General features: G+C 44.4%; 1 protein-coding gene across 4 annotated transcripts in view; it reads left to right on the top strand.

Annotated features, from left to right (window-relative positions):
- Positions 1–22935, top strand: part of PSIP1 (PC4 and SFRS1 interacting protein 1) — a 249383-nt gene that overhangs the window by 90432 nt on the left and 136016 nt on the right. For all 4 annotated transcript variants that reach the window (XM_029605901.1, XM_029605884.1, XM_029605894.1 and 1 more), the window contains exons 5-6: positions 2864–2983; positions 22034–22135. In XM_029605901.1, the coding sequence (XP_029461761.1) occupies positions 2864–2983; positions 22034–22135 (222 nt within the window). The remainder of the gene's footprint in view (positions 1–2863; positions 2984–22033; positions 22136–22935) is intronic.

Here is a 22935-nt window from a genome sequence, read left to right as displayed (position 1 = left end):
CCAATATAATAATAATTGCGAGAACGGTCTCTTTAAGAAGATGGATGGATTGAGATTGATGGAGTGTTTTTTTCTGGGTGGCTACCATGTGTTCTGAACATCACCGCATCTATTGCCAAGATAAAAATGGAACACGCAGTCCTCGGATCAAAGCGGCATGGAGGAATTCAATCTTTGAGAAATGCTGATGATTGACCAGTATGCCTCAGATATCAAAAAGGTTTAGCAGTTCTATTTCATGATTCCAAACAGCTGCAGTTCAGCTCCCAATGTTTTTGTGCTAAACTGGGACAGTGATCTACTTTTATGTACCTGTCAAGTCCTCTCATTGTCAGGACTAGGTCATTCAGGACAAGGCAAAATTGATTTTCATAATGTCAGTATGGCCATATCAGGTATGGCATCCCTTTGTCTCCCATCTGTCAGTTTAGCCTCCTTTTTTGCTGGGGAAACTCTCTGACTCTCATCACACATGAAGTCTGCAAAATGTACCATCTGAGTCTGCCATCATTGGCTTTTTCATGACATAGATGCCCAACACACAGGAGGTGGAGGATGTGCTGATTTCAGCTTGAAATCCTTCTGCCAGAAGATCCTACAGCTTCAGGCAGAAGAAGTTTTCCGTTTTGGTGTGAGACCACTCGGATGGATCTTTCTCCTGTGGTCTGAGGGACGAGCTTCAGCAGTTGCTATTCTCGTCTTCAATCCTAAACACTTCTTCAGTTAAAGTTCATGTAAGTGTCACTGTAGTGTATCACCAGCAGGTGGAAAGAGCTCCAGTCTCCCTTCTCCTATATTAAAGATCAAGAGTGATTTGTAACATTCCAAGTCTCTGAGCAATAAACCTCCAGTGCTTTGGGATCTCTGTGGTCCTTGCTCGACTCATGAAACCTTTTGAACCTCTTGAGTTGATGGACTTGAAGTTTCTTACCTGGAAAGTGTTGTTTCCTGTTGGCATCCCTTCAGCATGAAGGTCCTGGTCTCCTTTTCACCATACCTGAAGTTTTCAAAACAGGATGGTTCTATGCATTTGCCCTAAGTTCCTTCCAAAAGTAGTACCTGCGTTTCACATCAATCAAACTATCGTGCTGCCTGTTTTGTTTCTAAGACCACCTGCACACCGAGGAGAAAGGACTCTTCACTCCATGGACTCCAAGAGAGCCTTAACATATTACTTCAGAAGGACACAACCCTGCTGTCAAACTTTTCAGCTGTTTTTTTCCTCTGAAACCAATAGATTGGGTCAACAGTTGCTAAAAGAACTCTTAATTGGCCAGCAAGCTGCATCGTGCACTGTAACACACTGGCAGATTTACAGATTAAAGACTGTCAAGGCTTATCAGGTGAGAGCCATGGTGATTTCATTGGCTCATATATGGGCCACTTCCATTGAAATTATTTGGAAAACTGCCATTTGGTTGTCAATTCACACTTTCACATCCTACTACTGTCTCGACAACACGTCTCAAAGAGACAGTAACTTTGCACAAGCAGTTTTGTGCAACCTGTTTACCCAGTAGGCCACTTTCCACAGGTGGGTCTGGATTGCTGCTTATGTCAGTAGGTGCTCCACACTGCAACCCTCACCTTGGGATTCCCCATGCGTTACGGCTAATTTATGCCAGCTTGTGGATGAAAAAAATAAGTTTATTTTACCTGGAAATTAGGTTCTCCATAAGCAGGATGATTTAGCCATTGTTAGTGTCCGTCTCCCTGGAAATTGATTATGTTGCTATAAGCTTGAGCTCTGGAAGAGGCTCTGCGCATATGTGAGGACTCCCATGCATGCTGAGTAAAGGGTGTGGGGTGTTTTATTTTTTTTCTAAGTTCTAAGAGTTGGGTTTGTACTGGCATCATGAAATCCTGCTGCCTTCATAGAACGCTGTTCACAGTTAAGCAAATTTAATATCTCTGCGGCTGCTTCTTCCCGTGGCACTTCCCAAAAGGAAAGCATGTTCATATTTCCCCTTTGAGAAATGGTGTAAAACAGATGGATTTTGTAACAATGTGGGCACTTCTGAAAACTGCCGACATTAGTGCATTATGTAATGGCAGAGCACTCTTCATATCCTGATCCTGAAAGTGGACTGTGATAAAGAGTAGTTTCAGACCAGATATCACCATTTAAAAAAATATATTTTAATGTTTTGTTGGTGAAAGATGAGCTATCCTTATGGCTTAGAAACACAGGAAAAAAAAATAGTTCAGTAGTGGATCTGCAAGAACCTTGCAATTCCTTTGGCTCTGGTGTAGGAGGTGCAGGTGTGATTTCTCTTCCTGGAGTTAATAGGGTTTACACTATAGTGGAGGTGATACAGATAAGTCATCAGAGAAAGGAAGGCCTTCTCTGGCATGGGTGCCTTTTCCTGGCTTTGGAGGAACTCACAGTGGTTCAGCCTCTGAAAAGGCTTCTCTTAGCTTGTTTCCAGTAGGTTACCTTGTGAGATTATCTGGGAAGACACGGGTAGAACAGGGTTTAAAAAAAAAAGACTTTTTTTTTTTTTTTATGATGGCAAGTGGAAATTTTTGTGTTTAGTCATCTGCCTCTTCTAGAGAGTAATTGAAATTGTTTTTGTGGGGATTTTTGTTAGCTCTTACATAGTTCCTTCCATTTAATCTCATGGCTGACAAAAGCTTGTTTGGTGACTGGTGAAATGCGAGTAATTCTGCTTTTTTTTTCTTTATGCTTTTCAGCACACCATGTGTGAGTAAAATTATGCAAACTTGTTAATAAAAGGCCTTCAAATTTTGAGGATCCAGCTTTGATACCAGATGGGAATGAGCTCACTCTCATTCAATATCTCTGTGTAATACATGTAGTGCAAATCATCTTAACTTAATTTTCTTTTTTTCTTCTTTTAAGGCCCCTCCTGTAGTCGGTGGTCCAGTTGGGAAAGAGACAGCTGAAGAAAGCAGTCAGGAGACCATCGCGGAAATCGATGACAAAATGGTAGCCAAACGGAGGAAGTCCGGCGCTCCTAAAGTAAGTGCCGCCCCCCTGCTACTGTCTTGAAACCAGATGACCTTGTGTCACACCCAGCATTTATCTAACCTGTGGCTATCAGATTTGCAAGGGCAAGAACATTATCCAGTATCCAAGAGCACCCTGAATGAGGTTTCTTCTTTATGCATCGTTTCATGTGTGCCTGTGCACGGACATACTTGGGATCTCTTGGAGCACAGCTCTGCTGCCACCACCTGCTTTGAGGCACAGAGAGAGACAAAAAATGAAATCTCACTACTGCTGCATCTAGCAGCCACCAACCAGAGGTCTAGTCATTTCTTGGCACTTAAGCTAAAAAAAAAAGTTTTTCAGTCACTGCTGCATATATATCTGTACTAACATCAGTGAATTTGTGATGTTGGAAGAAACTAATTTTACCCTGTCTTAGTTTTTCTTTGAAGTAAAATGAAATGGGTCAGATCCGTGCCATGATGCATGAGCAACGTGTTCATCTGCTTATCTCCTGTCCGAGTTACTCTTTTAGAAAGAAATTGTGGATCATACACTCAAGTGCATTTGTGGAAGGGTGGAATAGGCGATGAGAAGTAATATTTCTTTCAAATAACCTTTGCAGCTTGGATATTTAATTATTGGAGGGAAGATAGGACAAGCGTTTGCTGTAATGTGGGTGGGTTGTTTTTTTTTCTACACTGCAATGCCCTGGAAGAGGAAGTGTTCCCTACAGCAGCAGACTTACCTTAAAAGTTGTATGTGCACTAGAAATGTGCAGCATTTTTATTTTGTTTCCTCTTTCGTGCACATTAATTTTGAGTTACATGGTGGTGCAGTGGCTGGGACACCCTTGGCAGTATCCCCAGCCAGCACAAGGAGTGGTAGCCAGGCTCGAGCATCAAGCCTTGATCTCACAGCACTGCTGTTGAGCTATGATGGTGGTCCTGTCCAGGGGGGGCTTGAAGCAGTACAGTGTTTGTTCAGGTGGGGGTGTTTTGTGATACCATCTGTTCTTGTAGGCATCCCTGTGCAGTGTTGCCTGAGATGCCAATGTACAAGAAGGCCGTGTGTCATCATTGCATTGAGTCAGTGTAATGGTCTTTGGAGTAGGAAAGGGGAAGAGATTGCAACCTCTCAAATAGGCCAATTTAGTGAACATTGTCTGAGAACAGGTGCTCCGTGTTGAGCACCCGCTCTCCCGGCACGCACCCAGCCACCTCTCCTGGGCTCATATATTTTAATGAGGGATCGCGCTAAAAGGAGGCGCTAGGGACGATTATGCACCCCTAACACCTCCTTAGCCCAAGAGAGGTGGCTCTGTCAGCGGGTTCAGGAAACCGATGCTCAATTTTATGAGCATTGGTTTTCCGAACCCGCTGACAGCAATGTTAGGAAAACAGACGCCGGAAAAATTGAGCGTCTGTTCTTCTAACTGGACCAGTCAGCACTTTTTTTTTTTTTTTTACATTTTTGGATATTAAGTCGGAGGGTGTACAGAAAAGCAGTATTTTCTGCTTTTCTGTACATTTTTCCAGGCTGCTCATAAAGGGCAGGCATTAATTTACGAGCGTAATATGTGCAGATTGGCCGCACATTTTACTTACAGAATGTCGGATGAATAACTAATAGGCTCATAAGCATGCATCAACAGGCAGTATTGTCAGTGACTGCATAAACTGGTCAGAAGGTGTGCATATGTGGGGATATTGTTCCCTATAAGGTGCATGCATGCACAGCTTACAGACCTGAAGTACACAGCCTTCCTTTCCCCTTGCATTTGCATGAGGTCCCTACCTGCAAAAGAGAAGACGAGGAGGAGCTGATGCTGCAAAGAAACTGAACTCAGCAGCCTGATAGAGAGGGGAGAAGACCAGCCAAGGGCCAGAGAGGAGAAGGGAAGAGACTAGTGGCTCCCAATGCCAAGAAATGCAGAATCATGCATCTGGGGTGTGGTAATCCGAAAGAACTATATGTGTTGGGGAGTGAAGGACTGATGTGCACAGAGCAGGAGAGAGACCTTGGGGTGATAGTGTCTAAAGACCTGAAGTCGACGAAGCAGTGTGACAAGGCAATAGCCAAAGCCAGAAGAATGCTGGGCTGCATAGAGAGAGGAATATCAAGTAAGAAAAGGGAAGCGATAATCCCCTTGTACAGGTCCTTGGTGAGGCCTCACCTGGAGTACTGTGTTCAGTTCTGGAGACCGTATCTCAAAGGAGACAGAGACAGGATGGAGGTGGTTCAGAGAAGGGTGACCAAAATGGTGGGTGGTCTCCATCAAATGACTTATGAGGAGTGGTTGAATAACCTGAATATATATACCCTGGAGAAGAGGAGCAGGGGTGATATGATACAGACCTTCAGATACTTGAAAGGTTTTAATGATCCATGGTCATCAAACCTTTTCCATTGGAAACAATATAGTAGAACTAGGGGTCATGATTTGAAACTCCAGGGAGGAAGACTTAGAACCAATGTCAGGAAATTTTTCTTCACTGAGAAGGGTGGTGGATGCCTGGAATGCCCTTCCGGAGGAAGTGGTAAAGACTAAACCTGTGAAGGATTTCAAAGGGGCATGGGATATAAACACTGTGGATCCCTAAAAGGCTAGAGGATGGGAATAAATAAATTTAACCGGCATGGAGCGGCAGTTACTAACCTTAAGAGAAACAGGGGGGAACCTGCACGGAGTGGCAGTTATTACCTTGGGAAGCTTGCTGGGCAGACTAGATGGACCATTTTGGTCTTTTTCTGCCGTCATTACTATGTTACTGCAGATGGATTAACCTCTACAGAATAGGAGGAGATGAGGCACACTGCAGAGAAAGACAGGACTGTTCTCACAGGACAAGCAGGATGGTAGTCCTCACATATGGGTGACATCATCAGGATGGAGCCCAATCACGGAACACTTTTGTCAAAGTTTCTAGAACTTTGACTGGTACCACTGAGCATGCCCAGCATGGTCCCAAGCCTGCATCCAGCAGGGTTCTCCCTTCAGTCTCTTTTTTTCCATGCAGCTTTTGCCACGTGGACTTAAGATCTCTCTCACAAGTTCCTGACAGGAGTTTTTTTCCTCAGGAATTTCTTTGCAAATTGGGGTCGCCCTTCTCCACCATCAGTAGCCGTGTCCGTACAGTAGGTTTACCCCATTTTTCGGTTGGCTTCCATTGGGGGCCGGTATAGGCCTCACAGGCACCGACCACGACAGGCCTAAATATTCGACAGCAGCGATGGCGACCGGTTTTCGTTGGTGCCCTGATTGTCCTAGGACAGTGTCTATCACAAATCCTCACCAGGTCTATGTACTCCGTCTGGGACCAACATATGACGTGGACTCGTGTACCAACTGCGCCGAAATGACCCCGAAGGGCCACCGGCATCGGCTGGAAAAAATGGCTTTGTTCCACACAAAGCAGCGCCCGCCATCCCAGGCCTCTGCATCATTGGTGCCGTTGCCGGCGAAGTCACGCCATTGGTTGGATACCAATGACTCGCGGTTGACATCGAATTCTACTGCGTCACCGTCCTCTGTGCCGGACACAGGTAAGGCCGAGCACAGAGAGAAGCATAGACATAGGCATCCCAAGTCCATGTCGTCGGCACCAGATGCACCGGTGGCTTCAAATTCCAAGTCTATCGAGCCACCGAAGAAGAATGCATGGAGGCGTTCCCCCGCCTTCCGTGGGCGCGGCAGCCAAGACTCCACTGGGACTGGTGGACCCTCCGGCGATGCCCTCCATGCCTCCTACTCTGGACCTGGTGTTAGCCGCACCAGTGTTACGTGAGGAATTGCACCGGATGGTGCAAGAGGCGGTGGTACAAGCCATCCAGGGCCTTCCGAAGCTATCGACGCCGATACCAGTTCCCGTGTAGGCTCCAGAACCATTGCCACCAATGCTTGTTCCGCTCCTCGACAGGCTGGACATCCTCAAAGGTGGTCTGCCATTGGGAACCGGGGAAAGTACCGATACTGCTCGTCCCTCGACGCCCATTCATCTCTCCTCAGATGAGGAAAGTTCATCAATGCCAGAACCTGTTCCAGGGCCTTCTGGTACGTTTCCACCGAGGTCACCGATGCCTTCGGTGCCCCTTCGTCCTTCATCGATGCCGGACCCGACGCCGTCGATGCCAGCACCGATACCCTCAGTGCCCAGACCTCCGGCCAGAGAAGGTTCTTTTCTACCATCTGACCCACCATTGGTGCTGGGATCAGCCTTACCATCCGTGGACCGATGACTCCTCCGATTCCCAAGACACTGGTGATTTTCCATCTGAGCCTTCACCACCTGAAGAGAGACGCAAGTCTCCACCTGAGGACCTCTCCTTCATTAATTTTATTAAGGAAATGTCGGAGACTATACCTCTTGCCCTTCAAACTGAAGAAGACTCTAGGCACAAAATGCTGGAAGTACTTCAATTTGTAGATGCACCAAAAGAAATAATGTCCATCCCGGTTCATGATGTTCTGCTTGATCTTCTGCAGCGCAACTGGGAGCATCCGGGTACGGTCCCTCCGGTCAACCGCAAGACTGATGCTACCTATTTAGCCCAGTCTGTGCCTGGTTTCCAAAAAACGCAATTAGCTCATCATTCAGTGGTGGTAGTCTGCCCAGAAGAAGGCCAAGAGACCAATGCCTATTCTTCGGCACCTCCAGGGAAGGAGCAAAACTTCCTTGATGCTTTTGGGAGTAGAGTTTTCTACGGCTCAATGCTCATCTCTCGTATTGTGGAATATCAGTTGTATATGACCCAATACAATAGAAATTTATTCAAGCAGGTTACAGGAATTTTCTGAGTCTCTCCTGGATCAGTTTCAAGATCAACTGAACTCCATTGTCAAAGGCTTCGATGCAGGTAAGCATGAAGTCAGGTCAGCTTATGACATTTTTGATACGGCTTCCAGGTTGTCAGCAGCCGGAATAAGTGCAAGGAGGTGGGCCTGGCTGAAATCCTCGGATTTGCGCCCAGAGGTACAAGACCGCTTAGCAGACCTCCCCTGTACAGGGGACAATCTGTTTGGTGAGAAGATCCAAGAAACTGATGCACAACTCAAAGATCACAATGAGTAGCTGCGGCAGCTTTCCGCTGTACATGCTGATTTCTCTACCTCTTCTAAACGGCCGTTCCAAAGAGAAGCAAAGAGATCTACTTACAAAGCACGGAGATACTACCCTCCACCAGCTCGGTCTCATCCATCCAGGCCTTTTCAGAAGCCTCCACCTTGACAACCCAGGCCTCAGAAGGCACAGCCACCTGCGCAACCTGGTCCGGCCTCAGGGTTTTGACTCCTTGCTAGAGAGCGACTGTCATCTTCCCCCTCTACAATCCCTGCTGGTTGGCGGCTGGCTCTGCCACTTCACCACCATGTGCCTCAAGGTCACCACGGACTAGTGGGTCCAGTCGGTCGTAGCTCAAGGTTACCATCTAAACTTCATACCATCTGATTCTCCACCTCTGCCGGGGTGAACTTCCTCCGACCACTCTCAACTCCTGCAGGGTGAGATAGCTTCCCTCCTGCAGGCCAACGCCATAGAGCCAGTATCTCCTTTACAAAGGGGACAGGGCTTCTACTCCCGATACTTCTTAATACCAAAAAAGAGGGGGGCATTTGCCCCATATTAGACCTTTGTACTCTGAACAAACATCTACGAAAGGAGAAGTTCAGGATGGTAATCTTAGGCTCTTTACTCCCTCTTCTCCAACAGGGAAATTGGCTTTGCTCTCTAGATCTAAAAGACGTGTACATGCACATAGCATTTACTCCGGTTCCTCGTCGGAAACCAGCATTTCCAGTACCAAGTACTTCCGTTCGGCCTGGCATCGGCCCCTCGTGTCTTCACGAAATGCCTGGGAGTAGTAGCTGCATACTTAAGACGACTTGGCACTCACGTCTATCCTTATCTAGACGACTGTTTACTGAGTGCTCAGTCTCCGGAGGTGGTTCTTCACTCCCTCCATCTCACCGTGCGGCTCCTACTGTCCTTGGGATTTCTAATCAATTATCAGAAGTCCAATCTCATTCCGTCTCAATCCCTCTCCTTTATCGGAGCAGACCTCGACACTATCCAAGCGAAAGCTTTCCTTCCCAGGGATTGAACTCATACGCTGGCAGTGCTTGCGCACACTGAACAGTCTCACCAAACCACGAGTTCTCGTCATATCCTCGTCTTGTTGGGACATATGGCATCCTCGGTCCATGTTACCCCAATAGCTCGACTTGCCATGCGAGTAACACAATGGACATTAAAATCCCAGTGGTCCCAGGCCCACCATTCAATGTCCAACATTGTCCATGTCACCAGGCAGCTTCGTCTCTTACTAACTTGGTGGATCCAAGAGTCTCACCTGCTCAAGGGGCTACCGTTTCAGGCTCCAGAACCTCAGATGATTCTATTAACCGATGCTTCCACTCTAGGTTGGGGAGCACATGTCAACCACCTGCAAACTCAGGGAACCTGGTCTGCAGCAGAAGCGCAGCATCAGATAAACTTTCTGGAGCTCAGGGCGATCAGATATGCCCTTCTAGCCTTTAAGGATTGCTTATCCAACAAAACAATCCTAATCCAAACAGACAATCAAGTAGCGATGTGGTCCATCAACAAGCGGGGGGGGGGGGGGGGCCTGGTTCCTACCTCCTACCTCAGGAAGTAGTGCAAATTTGGGCTTTAATTCTCTCTCATTCCATGCTACTGAGAGCGACCTACCTGGCGGGCGTGGACAGTGTTCTAGCGGACAAACTCAGTGGGACATTTCAGCCCCATGAGTGGTCCCTAAACCCCGCGGTGGCGGATCAGATATTTCAGAAGTGGGGGTATCCGAGCATCGACCTCTTTGCATCAGTTCACAATTGCAAGGTGGATAACTTCTGCTCCCTACATCGCAGTCACAAAACTCCACCGAGGGATGCCTTCGCCCTTTCTTGGGCAACTGGTCCCCTGTATGCCTACCCACCACTTCCTCTCATCAGCAAGACTCTCGTGAAGCTACGCTGGGACAAGGGCCTCATGATTCTCATAGCACTCTACTGGCCGCGACAGGTATGGTTTCCCATCCTTCGCGACCTCTCAGTCCGTCCACAAATTCACCTGGGCACAGATCCGTCTCTATCTCTGAAGAACGGACAGCTGCGCCAACTGCGACATCCGAAACTCCAGGCTCTGGCGCTGACAGCTTGGATGTTGAAAGGCTAGTTTTATAGCCTCTTAATCTCTCAGACTCTGTATCCCAGGTCTTAGTAGCTTCACGAAAGCCTTCTACTGGAAGGGAAAAATAACCCTTGCTTTAGTTACATGTTGTTAGGTTCCATATTAGGAGCTACCACCCAGGAAAAAGATCTAGGCATCATAGTGGATAATACTTTAAAATTGTCGGCTCAGTGTGCTGCAGCTGTCAAAAAAGCAAACAGAATGTTAGGAATTATTAGGAAGGGAATGGTTAATAAAACGGAAAATGTCATAATGCCTCTATATCGCTCCATGGTGAGACCTCACCTTGAATACTGTGTACAATTCTATTCGCCACATCTCAAAAAAGATATAGTTGCGATGGAGAAGGTACAGAGAAGGGCAACGAAAATGATAAAGGGGATGGAACAGCTCCCCTATGAGGAGAGGCTGAAGAGGTTAGGGCTGTTCAGCTTGGAGAAGAGACGGCTGAGGGGGGATATGATAGAGGTCTATAAGATCATGAGAGGTCTTGAACTAGTAGATGTGAATCGGTTATTTACACTTTCGAATAATAGAAGGACTAGGGGGCATTCCATGAAGTTAGCAAGTAGCACATTTAAGACTAATCGGAGAAAGTTGTTTTTCACTCAACGCACAATTAAGCTCTGGAATTTGTTGCCAGAGGATGTGGTTAGTGCAGTTAGTGTAGCTGGGTTCAAAAAAAGTTTGGATAAGTTCTTGGAGAAGTCCATTAATGGCTATTAATCAAGTTTACTTAGGGAATAGCCACTGCTATTAATTGCATCAGTAGCATGGGATGATCTTAGTGTTTGGGTAATTGCCAGGTTCTTGTGGCCTGGTTTGGCCTCTGTTGGAGAAAGGATGCTGGACTTGATGGACCCTTGGTCTGACCCAACAGCCCGCTGGGAATTTCAGGCTGCCCGTTATCCAAAATCACCCCTGTTGTGCCTGTTGCACGTCTTTGGGTGCTTTTGGTACATTGCTCAGGCATCCTCAGCTCGCTATTCACCCATATGTGAGGATTACCATCCTACTTGTCCTGTGAGAAAGCAGAGTTGCTTACCCGTAACAGGTGTTCTCACAGGACAGCAGGATGTTAGTCCTCATGGAACCCACCCGCCACCCCGCGGAGTTGGGTTCGCTTGCGATTTGTTAATTTATTTTTCGCACGTACTTTTTACTATACACGAGACTGAAGGGAGACCCCTGCTGGCTGCAGGGTTGGTGCCATGCTGGGCATGCTCAGTGGTGCCAGTCAAAGCTCTAGAAACTTTGACAAAAGTGCTCCGTGATTGGGCTCCATCCTGTGATGTTACCCATATGTGAGTACTAACATCCTGCTGTCCTGTGAGAACACCTGTTACAGGTAAGCAACTCAGCTTTTCTGCCTTTCTGATGTGACCCTCTTAAAAGGGATGCACGCCTACAGCTGAAACTACCTTTTAAACAATTTTTGGCACATAGAACCACTGTTTAAAGTTGAGGGGTGTGGTGAATTAGTTTGAGAGGGGGAAGGCTTGGGTGAGTTTGAGAGAGAGAGAGAGAGAGAGAGAGCCTTGAGAGGGGAAAACTGGCTGTACGAATGGGGAGAAATCAACTGGGGCTGGGATAATAGGGAGCAATTAGCTGGAGGAGGGACTCTCTGAAGTTGGGGAGAGTAGCTTTAGAGATGCGATATGCTGAAAGAAGGCTTTAAACCCAGTACCAGGCAGACCTATCAAGTCTCTTGCATGTGGCGGGAGTTCCTCGCTTTCAGAGTTATTTCCTGCTCTCCCACATTACAGCACTAGACTCCTGCCAGATGGGGGAAACTTGGGGCAGTCAATGCATCACTCGCTTCATGCTCCCTTCTTCCTATCAGGATTTTTGAGCAGGTGCAGCAGTGCCTGTCCCTGCAGCCCTCCGTCCGCACACTTCCTGATCAAAGGAGGCGAGCTGCAGTGACAGGCATTGCTGCCCTTGCTCAGAGACCCAGCAGCCTGTGCTGCTGACACTGTTCAGGAGAGCTTAGGTGGGACAGGAGGAGTGAAGGAAGAAAGGATGATGGAGAAAGGGATAAAGAAATAAAGGGGAGGGAAGTGGTGGAGGAGAGCGAGTGAAAGAGAGAAGGAAAAGATGAATTGAAGGAGAGCGATGGAGAAGAAAAATGAGGATGTGGAATGGAAGGAGATGAGGGAAGGAAATAGAGGAAGAGAAGAAAGATGAGGTAAGGAGGAAATTGGATGTGTGTGTGAGGAAAGAGCAGGCGAGAGCAGTATGTGAGAAGAGGGGAAGATGAGTTTAAGAGCAGAAGGGAGCAAGTTGTGTGTGAGTTGGGAGGGATGTGCAAGTTAGCAAGAAGGGGAATGACTGTTTTAGGAAGAGGGATAAATGTGTGACAGAAGAATGGGAGGGGGAAGATTGCTGTAAATACCATGAGATAAAAGAAAAAAGAAATGACAGAAAAGAAATGGGTTGTGGAAATGAGATCAGCAAAAGAAGAAACAGGATGGAAACAACTAGAAGAAAGTCTGAGAACAGAGTGGGTAAGAGAAGTAGAAATCAGAACAGAGAGGAAATTTAGAAAAAAATGGAAAATGAATAAAGAAGGAAAAGTTGGAATAAAGAAAAGACATGAACAAAAGAGGAAAAAACGATGGAGAAAAATCAGAAACACAAAGGTTTGAAAATATTGTATTGAAAAATATTGTTACTTTACAAGGTAAATTGATAGACCAGGAGTATCAGGCAGTGGTGGCCTTAGGGTGGTTCAGACCCTGGTGATGGTGTAATTTGGGTCCCCTTAGAGGCTGAATGTTTTGATAACCTGTAAGTAGATCGGACATTTTTTTATTATTATTTGAGTTTCACTTTGAATTATCCATAAAACTGCATTGGAGTTTATATGGTGGATCTTTTTCTTTCTTTTTATGTAGTAGGGACTGCGTCCCTGTTAACTTTGCTCGCCCACTCTGCTGGTGAGCTCTTTGCTCTGGAATCTCTTTCTGCTTAGGCTTAAAATGCAAGGAATGGCTGAGTGGGGTGACTGACAACTACTGACAGGCTATTTAGCCACCTAATGAAAGGCAGGGAGAGAGCTATAGAATTCCTGCCCCTGCCCCTCCTTTTCCCCCCTGACTGAGCCTTTCTGTACATTAAGGGAAACACCATAAAGAGAGTTTTTGGAATTGCATGCCAACTTTAAAGAGCACTTTTTATGACTCCTTGGCCTGCATGTGTATTATAGAAGCTCCAGTTGTGTGAATGTCTTGGAGTTGCTCTGTGGGGAGGCAGGAATGGGAGTAGGTGTTTGTTGCTTAGTAGGGAATGCGTGGAGGGATGTGGCTCAGTAGGCTTGCGAGTGGGGGAGATGTGTAGGTTAGGAAAATCTTTATCCCTCACAATCTTTACTTTGTTCTCCTCTCCTCCCCAACCATGTGCGTGGTGATGGTGATGGGTAGTGTAGTGTAGGTGAGACATATGTGGGGAGGAGGGATGGTAAGAGGAGGGTGTGTCTGTTGAAGGTGGCGTAGGGCGTGGGTTTATGGTTGGGTGTGGTGGGGGAGGAGATGGTGGTTTAGGTGGGTTTTATATCTGATTTGGGGCAGAGGTTTGGGGTTGGGGGGGGGTATGCACGCACAACTTTTACCCCTTGCACGCTCCACTTTTTCCCCTTCTCTTCTTATCCCGCTGTACACGTACTGGCCCCACATGCTCGGACTCCATCTACACCACTGTCATCACCCGCACACACAAACTGGAGAAGCAGAGGGGGATAGAATGCACACACAGCAGCCAATGCATACCAACTATCAACCCTCCTCTTCCGCCCCACCCACATATGGGGGGCAGATGGGGTGAGCAAAGTGGAGCATGCAAGAGAGAGCGCATGTGCCCATACATCCCTTAATCCTCTCACTGACTACCATCCCTCCCACACCAAAGACATACCCCTACTCATACAGGGAAGGGAGAGTTTGCAAATTTGGGCAGTCATGGTGAGGGGGTTGTGTGTATGGGTGTGTACAGTATCCCTCGTGCTTTCTCCCCTTGTCCCCCTTTACGCCTTCCCCTTTTCACTGACCCACCACTCGCCTCTCCTCTTGTATCCCAGTCTCTTCCCTCCCCTTCCCCTACACTTGTAACTATTCTCTTCTTCCTGCTGCTGGTGGGATATGAAATACCCCACCAGCCTTTCTGTATCCACCACACGTCTTTTTCTGCTGGTAGAGCTCTGGACGAGCCCGCCAGTTTTTCCACGTTCGGCCTAGCTGTTGCCATACTGATTCTTATAATACTCATCTGAAAACAGAGGGGAGCCCTCAATGTTTTTCATTCCAGATTCTCACTTCTAAAAAGGGATTGGCACCAACAAGAAAGAAAGAGAAAAAAGAACAAAACAGAACATTTACAAGTCTATAAAAATAGTATTAGTAAATGTAAGTTTCAGGTTAAAAATAAATAAATAAATCTTATTATAGATTAGATTGAAACAGGTTGAAAATCTTCCTCAGCTTTATAAAATCATTTCTGAGCTTTCTGGGTGACAGAAGTTCTCAAGAATTGGGTGTTGCAAATAACTTGACTACATATGCTTTTTTTTTTTTTTTTTTAACTATTTCAATTAAAAAAAATTGTAAAGATATAAAAAGAGTTTGATTCTAGTTCATCACATCATGAGCTAGATTTTGATCTGCCAGCAGGACCAGGACCGGGGCCTCTCCCATCTGCTGGCACACTCTCTCTAGCCCTGCTACAAGCACTCTACCAACCTCCATCTAGCCTCCTCCAGCAGTCATCACCACTCATCCTCCAGCAGTCATCACCTCCAGCAGTCATCACCACTCATCCTCCAGCAGTCATCACTTCCAGTATTCATCACTTCCAGCAGTCATCACCACCACTCATCCTCCAGCAGTCATCACCACTCATCCTCCAGCAGTCATCCAGCCTCCTCCAGCACTCATTCATCCTCCTCCAGTAGCCAACCCCATCCTACCCATCACAACAAGATCACAATGCCTCTGGGCCTCCCAATCCCGATTCTTCACCACAGTCTCCTCATCACAAGAAAAGCAATAATGCAACCTCAACCTCGTACCACCAAGACCCTTATCCCAATCATGATTTCACCTCTTACTCAACTCCTAGGCCTTGCTCTATTTTCACTTACACTATTCAATGCTCAATCCCTCACTAAGAAATCACTGATCCTCAACGACTATCTTCTAGATGCAAAACCCGACATCTGCGCCATAACAGAAACATGGCTTAAACCAACAGATATAGCACTAATAAATCAACTCCCCACCCAGCTCTACGACTTCTTTTCCCTCCCCCGGCAAAAGAAGAGGTGGGGGCATTCTTCTAGCAGCCAAAAAAGAACTCAGATTTTCCCAGCTCCCAGCAAAATCTGACACAAAACTAGAAATAGGCCTCTTCAAAGCAAACCAACTCCAAATTTTCCTCGTTTACGCCCCGCCAGGACTCCTTGAATCAGATTCCTCCTCCATAGTAGAAATTATCGCAAAATATATGAACCTAGACGCCCCTGCTATGATCGTAGGAGATTTCAACCTCCATGTCGACAATACCACACTTGCGTCCAACTGTGAGGCTTTTCTCACCACGCTTTCAGCTATGGGCTTCAAGCAGATCATTAATAAGCCCACCCATAAAGCAGGCCACACCCTGGACCTTATTTTTATAAACTCCGGCATTACACACTCATCCCCCCCTCCTGTATGCACCCAGGTCCCCTGGTCGGATCACTCATTAATTTCAGCCACCTTCAAAATGACAGAAACCCGCAACACCCATCCCACTCAATCTTCATTTCTCTACAGAAGATCCTGCTCCTCCGAAGACCTCAGCAGCCACTTAGCTAAAGAACTGCCGCACATTGACCTTTCAGATCCCAACGCTGCCCTACTTTCCTGGAGCAACATCACAGAGACAGTAGCAAATAAATTATGTCCTCTTCCATCAAAAAAAACTTAACCCCCAACACCCTAAAAAGACAACCGTGGTTCACAAACGAACTCCGGAAACTCAAACAATCCCTCAGAAAGAAAGCAAATGGCGCAAATCACCTTGCCCAAGCACACTATCCGCATACAAATTTGCTCTCCACCACTACAGGAGCTCTACCTTAAGATCAAAAAGGGATTTCTACGCTCACAAGATCCACGACATTATCTTTGACGCTAAAGCATTATTCTCATATGTATCCGAACTAACACAAACCAGCGCCCCATCGATCCCCTACGATCAGGCACAATCCAAAGCAGACGAACTGGCGCTTTTCTTCCAAAACAAAATATCCAACCTTTTAACTCTCTGCTACCCCCTAGCCCCTCTTCTACTACCAGCCCCTATCATCTACCAAACAAAAAAATCTCTCTTGAATCTTTCGAACCCACCACTGCTTCAGAGATCCAATCTCTATTAAAGAAAATGAAACCTTCCTCCCATCCATTCGACCAAATCCCTACAAAACTTCTCCTGCTAATACCGGACACATCTCCAAAACCCTGGCTGATATCATAAACTGTTCTTTAGTTCAGGGAATCTTCCCAGATGCCCTAAAACTGGCATCTCTTAAACCTTTTCTAAAGAAACCAAATTTGGATCCAAATGACCCCAACAACTTCCGCCCTATTTCCAATCTTCCTTTTATAGCCAAGATAATGGAAAAATTAGTCAACTCGCAACTTTCCGATTACCTAGAAGATCATAAAATACTGCACCCTACCCAATACGGGTTCCACAAGACATTATTAAGTACTGAATCCCTTCTCATATCGCTGACTGACCACATCATCATGGGCCTGGACAAAGGACAATCCTTCTTCCTAATTCTCCTGGACCTGTCTGCGGCCTTCGACACCGTCAACCATTCCATCCTCCTTAACCGACTGACGGACATTGGAATAACAGGAACGGCATTTCCTTGGTTTCAAAACCTTCCTTAGTAACAGAGGGTACAAGGTCAAAATCAACAATAAAGAATCCCCTCGCTGCAATTCCTCACTAGGAGTTCCACAAGGTTCCTCTCTTTCCCCCACCCTCTTTAACATCTACCTGCTTCCTCTATGCCAGCTGTTAACCAACCTTCAACTAAAACACTTCCTTTATGCCGACGACGTGCAAATATTGATCCCCATCAAAGAATCAATTACAAAAACACTCGAGTACTGGGAAATCTGCTGACAAGAGACCAACCTCCTCCTCTCCAGTTTAAACCTGATTCTAAATTCAGCGAAGACTGAACTCCTCATTTCACCGGAAAACAGTAATACTACACAAAGTACACCATCCAACATCTTTGTCACTCAAGCAAAGAGACCCAGGAGTCTTAATCGACAACCACTTAAATTTAAAAACATTCATCAACCGTACTACCAAGGACTGCTTCTATAAACTACAGGTACTGAAAAGAATTAAACCACTCCTTCACTTTCAAGACTTCAGAACTGTCCTCCAAGCTATAATATTCTGCAAGATAGACTACTGCAACTCTATCTTGCTAGGTCTCCCTTCTTCTTCCATTAAACCTCTTCAGATGCTACAAAACGCGGCCACCAGAATTCTGACAAATACCAGAAGAAGAGATCACATCTCCCCATTCTCAAAAATTTACACTGGCTCCCAATACACTTCAGAATTCTCCACAAGTCCATCACCATCATCCATAAAACCATCTATTCCCAAACCCCTCTTAGTCTTCAAATCCCGCTCAGATTACACTCCTCATCCAGACCCATCAGAGAAGCATACAGAGGATACCTACACGTCCCCCAAACAAAAGTTACACACCATCAAGCATTCAGAGAACGGGCCTTCTCCACTGCGGGACCATCTATATGGAATGCCAATCCCCCTGACCTCAGGCAGGAACCATGCTTACTAACATTCAGAAAAAGGCTTAAGACATGGTTATTTAGACAAGCCTTTTCCGAACCCAACTGACCCACCTAACTTTCTCAATAGACAGACTGCAACTACCTATAAAGATACCTGGCAGCACAATGTAAATAATTTATTCCTCTCATTGTTATTGGTTAAACTATTCCTTCTTCTCTTCTTCTTCCCCTAGTTCCAGCTTCCCCTGTTTTATTGTAACTTTTACTTTTTTGCTTCTCACCACTTGTTAATTGTTCAAAGTTATCACTCCCCCTGTTACCTGTAAACCAGCATGATGTGATTGTATCATGAATGCCGGTATAAAAAAGCTCTAAATATTTCAGGATTGTTGGAAGTGCAAGATACTACGGGCAGAAGTAAATTTACATCTTTTAACACATTATCTGAATTTGTTATATAGAAAGTACTCCAGCTCATGGATTCTTTCCCACCTAAATTATTAAAATTACCAGAACTAGGCATTACTCTTTATTTGTTATCAGTAAATGTTAGGTTAGAGCAGGCTGTCTTCCATTTAGACTTAAAGGAAGCTCTTACATGGCCTGTTTCTTTAAAAAAAAAATAAATAAATAATTTGACTGTACCTATAGGTCACTCTCTAATCATTTATTTTTAAATTGTTAGAGAAAGTTGTTTCTTATTAGTTAGACGACTTTTTGGCAAAAGTCAAAGCCTTTCATCCACAGGCTTTGGTGTGGAGAAGTGACGAACAGCTTTATTAAAATATCAAACTAGAACTAAGGCTGAAACTGGGAAGGATGCTTTGATCATTTCATTTGATTTGAGTGCAGCATTTGATTCTATTTATTATATTTTATTGCAGTGTTTATGTGATCTTGCTTGTAGGGTTTTATGGTCTGTTCCATTCTTTCTTCATTCAAGGTAGTTTGGAACCAGGCCAAGTCTGATTTCATGTCTGGGTTATTTGGTGTTCCTCAGGCCTCTATCCTTGGTCCTGTTATTTTTAATGTATATCCTGCCCCATTGATCACATGGATTTTTAATGTATATCCTGCCCCATTGATCACATTGATACAAGACCATGGATTTCGTCCTTATGTATATACAGATGACATTCAGTTTGTGGCTTTTACGGAGTCTGATATTTCAGATAACTGGTCCTCTCCAAAGCAGTAACTTGTGCCAGTATTTGAATAGTTAAAAGAACATCGGCTGAAAATAAATCCATCTAAAACAGAAGCCCTCTGGGTTAATCCATTCAATCAACCTCTCAGTATTGCTCTAAGGTTCAATTCAGGTTTTGGTAGTAAAGTTAGATAACCAGCCGACTATGAGCAATGTAGTTAAAACATACTTCTTTTTAAAGTTTCTTTGTCAAGTAAGATTTTATTTGGAAATAAATTGTTTAGTGACATTAGTCTACTCATCAGGATGTTTAGATTATTGTAACATTTTATACTTGGGTTCTGGGAAATTATTAAAGTATCTTCAGTTGCCACAGAATACTTCTGGGAGGCTACCTTTTGGCACTAAAAAGACAAATTCAATTACCTCTATTTATTTATTTATTTTTTATAGACTTCATTGGGTATGTTTTCATTTTTGCAGTCAAGTTCAAAATGTTGTCTTTAATAAAGCTATTCACACTGTTCATGCACAATAGAACTGTTCCCATTTCAATATGAGCTGAGAATAATTGTCTGAAATTTCAAAAGATTTTAAAAGTGTGGTTATTTAAGCAGGCTTATAGTGTAGCATAGATACTATTTTTAGTCTCGTAATTCAGTCAGTTTTTAATGATATTTTATTTTGTCAATGTGAATTGTTAGTCTTGTTTTTACTACTGTTTTTAAGTTTTGATTCTTTTTTTTTTTAATCTATTATACGTATTATTGTACTGTAAAGCACTTTGTTGGTTTTGCTAATGGAAGTGTGGTATATCAGATCAATAACAATAATAATTCTACCAGCCCTGGCCCTGCCACCACAGTGCTGATCCTGCTGGCATGGCCCTGCTTCTTGAGGCTCCGTCATCGGCTTTAATGATATTCTGGTATGCCCTACTTTGGATGAGCGTTGCTGTGCAGGTGCAGATGGCACTGAGATGCTCACAGACCCTGTACGTTTCCCAAATACAAAAAGAAAACATTTCTTAAACCACCTACCTGACCATGCACAATCACCCAAAGCAGTATAAAATAAAATTTTAAAATCCAACAAAACAAATAAATAAAACTGACAATGATCGACCCTGAAATGCAATATTCCCTAACATTCTAGAAATGCAAGTGCTTCTCCATTGTTAGTAATTTTTAATTTTATTCTCTCCAATACCAGAAACCAGTGGAGGTAAACTAACAGTTATTTTTCGCTGTTCAGAGTAATAGTCCAAAGTCATTGTCTGAAGTTGGAATGATTTGTTCCAGGACAGGCTTTGTAGTCATCATGGGGTCTCCAATAGTCAACTTCAGTGGGATGTGGATTTTGTTTGCAGCATTTTTGTAAAAGAACATTTATATCATAGCTCCATAATTAGGGAACATGTTGCCAATTGCAGTGCGGTAAGAACTGAACTATCAAAAATTCCAAGAACATGTTAAGACTTTCCTGTTCCCTGGTGCTTGAGTGGGTGGTGTTGCAGGGTAATGGGTTTACCAGTAAAGAGGATGATTATGCATGTTTGTTTTTGGGTTTGTTTTTTTTATGGATGTTTTTATTGTAGACCATTCTGATAGTTTTGCTTATAGTACGGTATATACATTTTCAAATAAATAAATAAAACCGTACACTTTTTTTCAAAAAGCCAGATAATTAGGCTCAACCTTAATGTGAAAAGGAAGTTTATTCCAAAGTTGAGGAGCAATCTGCACTGCAGTTTGGATTTCCTAACTTTCTTACAAGTAGAGACTGCTAATTTTTGCAGCTTAGGAGGAACACCTTTCTCTTGGGGGGGCTCCTACCAGTATAGTATAGTTTCTTTCAGATAGGAAAGCCCATATCTTCTCAGCAACCTAAAGACCATGGATGAGATCTTAAACTGCCCTCTGTATGTTATTGGCAACCAATTCACCTAAAGCATCAGAGACCAAGGACAACCCCAAACCAGTCTAGCCAGAACATTTTGTACTAGCTAAAGCTTGCATATCAGCCTTAAAGGAAGCTTGATGACCAGACCATTGCAGTAGTCCAGATGTAATGGTCTTGGGATGAATTAGCCACTTAGACAAGTATTAAATGCAAATATGCCACTTCCTTGCAAAAACTTCAATCATTTGCAAAATGTTGGGGTCCCCTAAGGTGTGAGGCCCCAGGTGGTTTCCTGGTTTGTCACCTTCTAAAGCTACAACCGTAACCAGGATTATTAAGTACTAGACAGGATGAAGAGTGTTTTGATTACTACTTGGTCTCTCGCATGTGCTTGGTATATTTGATTCTGATTTTATATTTTTTATGGTAATATATCACACATGATAAACTGATCTTGTCAGTGAGGGTTAGCTCTGGTAGCCAAATTGGTCCAGAAGAAATCTGGAGTCATCGTAGGCTGTGATGTAACCTTTTTGCGGGTTCTTTAAAAGGTATCACAACACACAAAAATTTTCTTAAACCAATGAGAGAGTTTATAGTGCTTAACTTCTTTCAAGAACATGGATTCTGGGATGCAGTAAATTGCACATATTTAAAATTTTCTTTCTTTCTTTTTTTTTTTTATTTTGTAGGGTTAGTACTTGCATAAAAGTCCCATCTCCCGTGTATGAATCTTTAAGTAAAATTTCTTGTCAAGTGTTTTTTTACTGCAAGAATGGGATATTGCCGGGGACAGGGAAGATAATATACCTATTGCAGACCAGAGTGGAAGGGGGACCCCTGCCCCACCGCTCACTTGCAAAATTTATGTGCCCAACACTAGTGCACACTCGCGCACATTCTGAAAGAAAAGTGTAGAGAATGCATTGTGGGGTGGGTGGGTATCTGGCCGTACGTCCAAGCTTTCAGACATACTGTGTTGCTTTTTGACTTGCAGGCATCTGGCAAACAATCCAGTTTAGTGGTGGAAACTCAAGCTGAAGAAAAAGAGACCAGTGCTTCAAAGGAAGACATTGGTGCAGAACAACCCAGCAGCGAGGTATGTGTGTGTGTGCGACTAAGGTGACAATTTACCTCTGTGTTCTAGGGGACAAATTGAACCAGTTCCAGCTTTACCCCATTGCATGCATGGAGAGAGAGCTTGGATTTCCTTAAGAAAATGGGGAGTACACTTCTGTGCATGCAGTGGAAATCAGGACTGGCTGAGCCTGTCTTGATTAACATGGAGCTACAGGGTCATCCACTGTGTGATAGATATTCAGCAGCAGGTGATGGGAGGCAGTCTTTGCTAACCCTAGTACTTACAGTTTCTTACATTTCCATGGTGAGAGAGTAAATTTATTCTTCAACAAAGCCTCCTCTGTAGAGGATGGAGGCAGCGATTCATACATACAGCAAGAGGAAAAACACACATTTATTGCTACTTTGAATACTTTTGAATTATGTTAAAACCATTCATCAAGAAAGGCTTGGAGCTGCATGATAGTTTTTTCTTTTTTTTTTTTCTTTTGTAAACCTTGCTAAATAGGATTAATCTGTAGCAAACTTTGATTCACTTGTTGGTAGTTACCCTCTTTGCCTTCATGGCAGCTACTTCGTGTTAGGGAAGTGAATCTCTTATATCCTTTGGTGCTATGTGCAGTGATAATTGAACCTGTTGAAAAACCACAGAGCCAAAAAAAAACAAACAAAGAATGAGTTTCAGATACTAATTTAACCAAAGGGCTTGGTGAATTCGACTTACCCTGGTACACCAGCAATACCAGGAAAGATGAAAAACTCAGTCTGGGTTAATTCAACTTCTTCTTCAGCCAGATCAGACCAGACCAGAGACATGTT

This window comes from Rhinatrema bivittatum, chromosome 1 (assembly GCF_901001135.1).
Source record: "Rhinatrema bivittatum chromosome 1, aRhiBiv1.1, whole genome shotgun sequence".
Classification (NCBI taxonomy): domain Eukaryota; kingdom Metazoa; phylum Chordata; class Amphibia; order Gymnophiona; family Rhinatrematidae; genus Rhinatrema; species Rhinatrema bivittatum.
Note: the sequence above shows the minus strand (reverse complement) of the source record. Positions and strands in the feature narration are given on the sequence as shown.